Below are 10,695 nucleotides of genomic sequence, written 5' to 3' on the forward strand. Positions count from 1 at the left end.
TCGATTACAGTTGTCCGAAATTCAACCAGATATTGTCACATTGTGCAAATCAAAACAGTTCCATCTCTCTCATTATGAAATTTAATTTCCCAGGCTATGCTTTATTGTTCCTTTTTCAATCCCAAGTGTCAATTTTGTTTAGGTTTGCAACTGTAAAAATGGTTTTAAAGTACCAGATCTATGTGGTTAACATATTGTGGATTTACAATACCTGCTTTAAATTTGTTTTGAAATGTTTTGCAATGTGTTGAATTACTTTATATTTTTTGTTGTTTTTCATTTATATCTTTATGTAGTTAAGCAAGTCCAGATTTGTCTGAAATTAGTGGAGAAAATTACATTTCAAATAAAATAAAATGATGTTTAACATGACCACATGCTTAAAAATACCTTCCATTGACAATACTGCTGTCAATCCATTTAGTACCTATGTAGGTGCTAGGTGAAAATATTTTCAGTGCTCTGTGACTATTGTCCCTCCTCAAAAGTGCTCCGTGACTCAAAAAGTTTGGGAACCGCTGCTCTAGAAATATACAAGTCCTGCCCTTTTGTTTCCACCTGCATACATGGAAACCCACAACTTTGTATCTAGAAATATTAAATGCACACATTCATTTGTATTGTGGTGCATTTTACTGAGAGATCAATGTTCTCTATCTTAACACCAATATATTAATTCTAATATATACATAAAACAAAAAGAAAAAGAAAGTTGTCAGCGCTTATCCTTTAAACTGCATATCTGTGTGTGTGTGTCTAGCAAAATGAAAACATGAGGTATTAGTTCATATTTTGATCAAAAGCCTTAAGCCTACATCCCAACTTTAATATATACATAAACACCTATATAAATTGGGGTACCTGTGGACCATCTGTATTGACAAGGTTACTCTGCATAAACTTAATTAGGAATTCTCTAGTACAAAACTACAAAATAACAGACACCAACAACTTAAATTTAAAAAGTACTTTAGGATTTAATTTTACAGCTGCATAAAAAAAACAAAAAACTATTTTACAAATAAAACTATATTTAAATTGAGAAAATTCCTATGCAACATAGTATGCTACAAAATACTGACTTTAGCATGGATGTTGGTCCTTAATGAGAATGATACTTATTCCTGCTGTGGGCAAATGTCACATGCAGAAACACTTCCTCCTTAAATGTCTTCAGTCATTATGGAAATAAATTCTTCTTGATTTACTAGGTAGAGAAAAAAAAAAAATTGACAGATGTATTAAAGTCAATTTTGAAAAAGAAAAAAGGATTGGTATCTCATTTATAGAATATTCCATCCCTTCTCCATTGCTAGTGAATAAAATAAACATTTTACTTGTTCTGTATATAAAACACTTATGGATAAATCGACAGCGCTCTAACTACATATTAAGCTTATTAGATAATTTAAAAGAAAAAAAACAAAACAAAAAAACAACAAAACAGCATTTGTTATACAGTGAAGGCTGCTGGCCAGGTTCATTCTAGTGCACTGTCAATATGTACACAGTAAATGGCCAAAGCCAATTAAGCACTTCGCCTTGTGTCAGACCATGGGGTAAATTTATCAAGCTGCAGGTTTGAAAAAGTAGAGATGTTGCCTATAGCAACTAGAATCAGATTCTAGTTATAAATTTGTTGATACATTCTACAAAAGGATAACTAGAATGTAATTCTAGTTGCTATAGGCAACATCTCTTCACCTTTTCAAACCCGCAGCTTGATAAATTTACACCCAAGTCTGTTTTCAAGTTACATGAACCTCAAAAATGTTATTTGCTTAACTGTAGCCAATATATAGTAGGCATAGTTGTATGCCATGTCTCTGTATAGGCTGTAAGTAAAATAATAGAGGCATGTATTCCATTCTTTTTCATATTTCGTAGATCCTGACCATGCACTCAGTTAAATGAAACACCCCCCAATGATGTCATACTTATCACTTCACACCAGACCACACCACAAAGTGGTCATATTGTAGGAGGATTACCACACATGATTAAGATTAACAGGAGGGCTGTGTAGACAAGAGGTTTATGCGACAGATGAAAAGAAAAAACGTGGAGCTCCGCAAGCAGACATTGTTGGGATACATAGTCATGGAAAGTTGTACAGCTGCAGGTGGTATGTTGTGTTGTATGTTGTGTTGTGCTGCATGCAATATTAGGTGGATGCAACAATGAGGTTTTCAAAGAGTGACCTGTTGATCAGTGTGAGGACCACATTGGAAGCACTCAGAGTACAACTTTAAACGCTGGTCAGCCCAAAAATGTCTGCTACATCCAGGGTCCGTCAGCAGACCTCATACAGGTTGATGAGATCAGTTTCTCAGAGGCACAATGAGCATGTTCCTACCGGTGATGCTCACACAATGTTCCATAACTGGTCAGAAGATGACCAACTTCACATAGATATGACTCAAAACGCCACAAATGCTGCATCTGACCAGACAAGATATAAATAAATATACCTGTTTAGAGTGCACCTGTCTTCACAAAGTGCAGACAGATATTTTGTGAGTTGACCCAGTATTCATAAGCGTGGAGCCTATCAATACACTGGGAAGCAATGCTTCATTAATACTTGGCCTGGTGTGTCTCAGAGGTCACAGATTATCAGTAAAGTGTTAAGCTGCATCCATACTAGTTCAGTCCACAAAACGTTTGTAACGTCTGTGTGTAGGCAAGATGAGAGATTACATGTCTACTGTGCTTAAATGGGTGAAATCATTTATTTGAAATCTGGGTAACCCCTGAAATAGGCGAGAGTGCATTTCATTGTATTTATCAAAAACACCACTTAAAAAGAATGGAAGCTAAAACAAACAAGAGGGTAATTTCATCAATTATAAGTTGACTACTCCTAAGAACAACATAAAATACCTTATATTTCCTTTCCCCGTATGCGACGTAGGCCCCACCTGAACTTACTTTCTCCATCACCATCTTTGTCAAACTCCTCAATCATAGCTCGCAGCTCTTCATCCGTCATGTTTTCACCAAGTTCTCGAGCAACTCGACGGAGATTCCTCAAGCTTATTTTTCCTGAGTCATCATCATCAAACAGTTTAAAGGCCTTGAGCATCTCTTCTTGGGGATCACGGTCCAATATCAAATCTGTCACTTAATTAAAATAAAAATGTATGGTCAGTTTTCACTTAAAAACAAATTGTTAATCTTGATAAAGGTGCGAGATTGGTAAGAATGAAATATTAGGAGCTACCATGCACAGGAGCATTTCATATCTAGTTGTTATATATATGGATTCATATTATCATCAATTGTATAGTACAACCAAAGTTGGTGTAATCATTGATTTGAATTAGGACAATATCCATAGTCAGAAACACATCGAAAGTGTTGTACAGCTTTTACAAATATCTGCACATTTTTACAACTATAATCTCTACTTTTGTTTCCAGTGGAGCAGCAGGATTCCATGGAGCTGAATACATATAGGACCAGGTTAGTAGTGAAAAAAAAGAATAGAAAGTTTTACTTCCCAGAAAAATATTTCCATTTAAGCCGGACAGCAAAAAAGTACTAGGAGTTAAGGGTTTGCAAATTTTCTTCTATAAACATATTTCTCACAGGCTTCCTTTAGGGAAAATAAAATCACTCTATTCCAGACAGTCACTTTTACTTAAATGGGAATAGCTTTCAAAAGATATGCAAAGGAACTATAGGAACACTCAGAGGGAGTGATGGAGCACAATTAAAATTCGCAAATGTATGAGACACCCTTTACAAATTTGTAACTATTTGGTTCTTCCTCACTCCAAATTTTTACTATTATAATACAAATCATTTTAGATCTATAATCTCTATCTATTGATCATAGAGTGACTAAAAATACCAGCCCTTCTGAAACTCTTAAACCACATTGGAGAAAAGGTTAATTGATCACTGGTTTTGAAACAATTAAAAAAATATAATGCTGATATAACTTGTTTAATTGTGACACACTTGGTCAGAGAGAAGTCATTAAAGAAATCATGGGTGGGATTGGCTTACCATGTTTCCCACACCCCCAATTCAAGAGGAGTGTCAATATTAATTTGTAAGTGATTATAGTTTGCTGTGGAAAGGTCCAGAAAGACCCAGGTGGGAGTGTTGTATTTGTTAGGGGTACAATAAATTATTTTCCAGTGGAGAATCCTGGGTGTACGTCCTTTTCACTTATAATGGGGACATACTGAAAATATGCAGTGAATTTATCTCAAATTTCGCTGAGACCCTGGTTGTATGCTTGAAAAATTAAAAAATGTGTTTAATGGGGATCTTGTCAGAGGGAGGAAGCAACATACCCATGTGCCACAGGGAGTTCAGCATTTGCCACTTTGTTGGAGTTGATGTGAGGCGCTTTAAGCACCCTACTAGCGTACAATAGTCCTGCTTATCCTTCACATATCACCCCTGTTCAAGACTTGATTTGGTCCTAGTTTCACATAAACTGTTCCCTGCTCTTGTGGAGGTGGATTATTGGCCCAGAGGAATCAGTTTCCTTTGGCGCTATCCATTGAAATTCACTTGTCTAAAGGGTAGTCTATTTAGAAGTTTAACTCATTCTAGTTGATAATAATGGGGGCAGTGCCTGGGTTGGTACCTCAATGGGAAGGTATTTTCTCTGACAATGCACAATTGACACAACTACCTATAGAATGGGACACCTTGAAGGAATATTTTAGAGGCACTCAAATTAACAGGGTGGCACAAAGTAAACAATTCTCCAATAAAAGGGAATTAGAACTTCAACAAGTGTTGAGGATTGAGCAGGAATACTTGAGGCTGCGATCTGAGAGTGCTGGACTCCAATGGCTGAGGACTCAAAAGGAGTGGTCCGATTACTTGTTAGAAAAATCTAAAGGTTGACTTGTTTATGAGATATGGCCATTATGTGGAGGTTTGCTAGTTTTCTGGCATACTTAATGCTCGGGCCTTCTGCCTTGGCTATCAATCTAGCAATAGTTAAGGCAAATATACTGGACATTGCAAATGTATTCTATGAGTATTTGCAAATCCATTATTCACTAGAGGAAGTATTATTGATGAAATAATGTAGTTCATCCAGACCAGGCCGGGTTCAGGTCCTGGAAGTCCATAGTTGCTAATCTCGGCCGTCTGTACAAGCTTTTGCAAATGTCACATATTTGTGATGACGAATAATGGTTGTGCCCTTGGATGCCTTGCAGAGTGGTTGTACAGCTGGGAAGTCCTCAGAAGCTTCCACATAGGATCTAAGATTAACAAATGGGTCAACTATTGCATCCTAAATCCTATGGGGTGAGTCTGCATAAATTACATGGTCTCTTCTGCTTTCAGCCTGGTTAGAGGTACCAAGCAGATTGCCCCTTTTCTCCTGCCCTGTCTGCTATAGCTATTGAACCTCTTGCTTGTATAATTATAAATCATTAGAGCATTCATGGACTAGAGCTAGGGCGGTGGATGGACACCATAGCACTCTATGCAGGCAACATGTCGTTGTTCCTGTCCGATGCTGTACACGATAGATTCCGTTACATAGTGTAGATAGGTTTGGTGTCTTTTCAGGTATTAAAATTAATTGGGAAATTTCTAGTATTCTACCTTTGAAAAATGCTCAAAGTCGACAACCCTCCAAACAAATCCCCTTGCAGTGGATCCCAAAAATTGAGTACTTGGGCATCTCCGTAATTACCGTAGACACAACTAAATATCCTGATGCAGATAGAAAACCTTAAAGATTGCAGGTTTGGAGAGTGCTACCCTTGACCATGTCTGACAGAATAGCCTTGATCACAATTATAATACAATCCAAGCTTCTCTATGTGTTGTAGCAGTTTCCGGTGTTCATAACGCATAGGAAAAATGATCAATTTGTATTTGGTCTGGTTTGGGCAGGCAAAAGGCCCAGAAATAAACTCACTACGTCACCCAAATCTAAGAATTCAGGCGGACTGGCACCTCCCAATTTCAAGTTGAACTACTATGCTGCTCAGCTGGCAAACTTAAAACAATGGATTTTGACTGTTGACAAGTTGTAACTCAGATACTAATTGAACAGGAGGGGTACGGCCATACCCCATTTCAGGCTCTGCTGGGAGATCTGGACAGAAGGCGTCATCAGTTTATCAGGCAGTTAGAATATGGAATTTCATACATACAAATTTTGGGTTGAGGGTGCAATGAAAGAACTGGTTTCATTAGGGTGTAGCCTCAGTAGATGAGCTATATGCAGGTAGCACTCTAAAGTCATTTGAAAAGCTCAGGGCAGTATCTGGTTTCACCAAGCAAATGTTCTTCAGATACGTGAAACACCAACATCTACTGACTACACAGTTTTGCACCCAACCACTGGTAATGAATAAAGTTCCTGGCAGAACACTTCTCTATTCATTGGGGTCAAGAAAGCTTATTACTGTGTGCACTAAATCAATAAGGAAGCTTGGTTAGGTCTAAAGGAAAAATGGCAGGAAGATTTGGGATCCTTTCATAACAAGGACTGTCATAGGAAAGCTATTTTTGGCATTCAATACAATCAAATTTAATTTTATATTTTACACATACCCGACACCCACAGGACTAGATAAGTTTGGGGATCTGACCTAAATGTCAAGATGGGGTTGGTACATTCTGGCACCTTTTCTCGGTTTTCCTTGTAATACAGAAATTTTGGCATGGAGTCACAAAATGTATTGCTAGAACTGGCTTTGACATACCAGTTTTGACTCCTGGCACTTGCGCACTTGCATTTTTGGTCTACACCAGTTTAATGTGGTAAGCAGGACTAGTAGCCAAGACTTAATGTGTAATGCTAGCCAAGGTTTGCATAGCCAGAGCATGGATGACACCTAATCCTCGCAGACTTGCAAAATGCATCTCATTAGTGAATGACATTGTGGGGCATGAGAATATACTTATACTAATAGGAACTCTCTTCAGAGATTCAAACAGATTTGGGACAGGTGTAATGAATTTTGTTACGCCATTGGTCTCACAAATAATGATCCCCATTCTGACACTGACTGACGAGCACCCAGCACGTTGTATTGGTTTTGCTTGTATATCACATGGTTTTAGTAATGTAGACTCCAACTTATTATAATGGTGACAGCAATCCCTCAGTGTCTAGAAATACCCCCTATCTAAATATGTCTGAATATGGCTTAATTTGTTGCCAATGTGAAAGGCTGGATGTGCAAAGTAATATTATTGTTCTGATGTCTCAATCACTCATGACCTATGTAGCTGGTCTTTTGCTTATCTAGTTACTTGTTTTTTTTCCTTTGTATAATATAGTAGTTATTTATGTTTTCTGTATTATACGCAAATCAATAAAAAAAAAAAAAAAATTGTCAAGGTAGGAGCACTTACCAACTTCATTAAAGTCATCAAAACTAATTTTCCCTGTTGCTTCACTATCATAATCTTTTAGGATTTTTAAAACATCCGCTTTCTTAACGTCAAACCCCAAAGCTCGCATGGCCACCTGCAAACAGAAAAAAACAACATTTACACAGGTAAAAAACTTGATTGCCATACATATTTAAGGCATTATTTGGTTTAAATAAGGCTATATTTTATCTTAACTGCACCATTAATTGCTTTAGGGTGACAGTACAAGAGTTGTCACTGGAAATAAAGTACAAATCAAGCCAAAATGTAAGACTGAATGCCCCTTCCACATAAACCTCCCGTATCAAGGATACTGGCTTTTCCAGCTAACAAAGAGTAGTGTTTAAGTAAAAGTTTTATTTTAAAGCCTTGTACTACACCCACAATGTTTTAATTTTGGGTGGGGTTACCCTTTACGTTTCACGGTGATATGTATGTATTTGTAGAAGTTTGTAGTCAACATTCAGTATCATTTATACACCTGTAAATGGATTCAGTTGGTTTTTGCTTGTGACAAAATGATACCCTAGATTTTCAGAAAATGAATATGGGATCAGACCCTTCTCCCCCTCTCTTGTTTCTTCTTTTACCATCACCCTTGCCTTTATATACCGTTTGGAATAGGCTACCAATTTTATTCATAAGTTATAAATTGCTCTGTTATGTATAGAATGTCAATTTCCCACTTTCTGTTATTTACCTGTAAAATTCAATAAAATGTTTATTAAAAAAAAAAAATGGGATTCACCTTTAATTCGTGGTAATCTATTGCTTTGTCTTTGTCGGTGTCAAACAGATCAAATGCATCTTTAATTTCTTGCTTCTGTTCCTCTGTTAGCTCTCTTCTTTTCTTCTTTTTTGTTTTGTCTAGCGCTAAATCTGGTCTGCAAGAAAAGAAAGCAAATATTGAAGAGTGAAACAAATGCATATGTTCAACTACTACTATGACACATGCTGAACATATGAAGTTCGATTCAAATGGAGGGCTGTTCACAGACCACTTTACTAGAGAATGATTATTAAAGATATTAAGGAATTGAATATTAAATAAAAACAAAAGCCTGTATGAAGCAGAGATTGTTGCTACAGCTCAATGTCCCCAATACAATGAGTAATCCCCCTTCCAAATATACTTACAAGCCCCAAGAGAAAAGCCTGAAGCTCTTCACAATCCCGCTGGACTTAATGACAGTGCTTGCTCATTATGCCAACCACCTTTCTAACACCACCGTTGCGCAGCACCAGGCTTATTACATGAACAAAATGCACTCATCCCATAATGTGTCACCCAATTTATAGTGCCAGCGTGGTTAGTCCACAGTGGCTAAGTGATTAGCACTTTTGCCTCACAGCACTGGGGTCATGAGTTTGATTCCAGAACAGGCCCTTATCTGTGTGGTGTATATGTTATCCCTGTGTCTGCAGGTTTTCTCCGGGTGCTCTGGTTTCCTCCCACACTCAAAAAACTTACTGGTAGGTTAACCGACTGCTATGAAAATTGACTCTAGTCTGTAAGTGTGGGACAGGGAATTTAGACTGTAAGCTCCAATGAGGCAGGGACTGATGTGAATGACAAATATTCTTTGTACAGCACTGCGGAAGTGGTGGCGCTATAAAAATAAATGATGATAATGATAATTTATAAGAAAAAAAAGGTGTGAATCTGTTAATAAATCCTTGTTTTATCCCTCTGGTCATTTGAAAAGATGGGTGGTATAAATAGGTACTCATTCAGATTGGTCAAAAAAAGAAAAAAAAAAAAAAGAAAATATCTTTATGAATAAATTGTGATATCACAATAACAGATTTATACAGAAATATTTTTTACATCTATTTTGTTTCCGTGTACACAGGGGACTTTGTATGCAACTATCGTCAAAAGCCACCATCAATTAAGTAGTTAATTTTCCAGAGCTGCTTTCTGGTGAAAATGTACATTAAAATTGTAGCAATTATCAAACACTGGATTTTATAGCTGGTTGCTATAGTTTTGGGCAAACATGCACCTAAAATAAATGTTAATAAATAACCCTCTAAGTCTCATTTTAGCAGGTATTGTAGCAGTAGATAACGTTGCGTGGTATTACAAATAACAAAAAAAATGCAATCCAAGCTTTAGGGTCACAGTGGCTCCCTCATTCCATATGTTTCCAAAATAAAACTTGTCAGAGTTACACTACCAAATTAAACAGTACTTTCCAGAGAATAGTTAACCATTCACCTCTGTCCCTGCCCCACTGGCAGGGACAGTCAAATGGTAAAATTTGTCAGCAGCCAATTAACCTACCAGTATCATTTTTGACTGTTGAAACTGCACAAACCCCGGGAGATCACACAAACCCCACACAAAAGAGCCCTCAGTGCCCTGAAAGCTTGTGATAAAAGAACAAAAAATTAAAAAGTGTTTACTACAACACATTTTCCACTTGCTAACACAGTATATTATATTTTACTAACAGATAACACATATAATCCCAGGGACGCTGTGAATAATTACCAACATTTTAAAATAAGTTCCTCAGTTACTAGTGCACGGGAGGTGCCCAAAGCACATCCCATGGGGTATAGTAAAGGGTGAATCTTTGTGCAATAGAATCCCCATAATAGTTGTGTACTATATATGCATTAATTAATATTAGTCCAAAGAATAAAACCTAGGCGTGTGTGAAAGTTGGTAAGTCTGGATGTGATAGACACCCTCACTGTCCACAGTACGTATCCTGTCAGCCTCACCTCACTGCCAGATTCATGGTGAGCCGCTTACAGTGAGCCCTGTCCGGTTATACCGCAGACCCACACTCGGGCCACAGAGGCCTCTCTCCCTCCCTGTAAACAATCTATCAGATACGTGATTGGTGAAGGTCTCGTCACTTCCCCTTAGAAACCAGATCGGCGTGGGAGCGACGGTGTCATGTAATTGGCTGTCAGCGCTGTCAATCTCCCTGCCATACTGCGATCGGCTGGATAACAGTCTATCTCATAACGTTACACCTGGAGGTGTCATGCATGGAGCTACACAAATGTCTGGAGATAAAGAGGGGCGGAGCGTCCCATACACTGGGGCATCACAAATAGAAAAGGCTCCGCCCTATTTAATCCCCGGAGTAAATGTCTAGCTCCATAGTGATTAAGAAGCCGCCGCTGAGAAGCGGGAAGGGACAGAGCTGCAGTTACTGAATGGAGCAGTCACGTGATTAGTCAGGGATCTTTTGTGGAACTGCGCAACTGCCTCATTTAAAACGCGGCGCAAACATTGGGGGATTTAAAAAGCACTTCTAAATATGCGGTCATAGTGGGCCTCATTTACAGTCGGATTCAAGG

At 37.9% G+C, this 10,695-nt stretch overlaps 1 protein-coding gene across 1 annotated transcript; it reads right to left on the minus strand.

The window, feature by feature from the left end:
* Window positions 1-952: 952 nt before the first annotated feature.
* CETN3 (centrin 3) lies at window positions 953-10,314 on the minus strand. Its single transcript, XM_075180853.1, has 5 exons — window positions 10,108-10,314; window positions 8,123-8,258; window positions 7,354-7,468; window positions 2,932-3,123; window positions 953-1,207 (listed from the first exon to the last, which is right to left on the minus strand). The coding sequence occupies exons 1-5, from the start codon at window positions 10,122-10,124 to the stop codon at window positions 1,164-1,166; spliced, it is 504 nt and encodes a 167-aa protein (XP_075036954.1). The 5' UTR covers window positions 10,125-10,314; the 3' UTR covers window positions 953-1,163.
* Between the last annotated feature and the right edge of the window lie 381 nt (window positions 10,315-10,695).

This window comes from Mixophyes fleayi, chromosome 1, assembly GCF_038048845.1.
Source record: "Mixophyes fleayi isolate aMixFle1 chromosome 1, aMixFle1.hap1, whole genome shotgun sequence".
In the NCBI taxonomy this organism is placed as follows: domain Eukaryota; kingdom Metazoa; phylum Chordata; class Amphibia; order Anura; family Limnodynastidae; genus Mixophyes; species Mixophyes fleayi.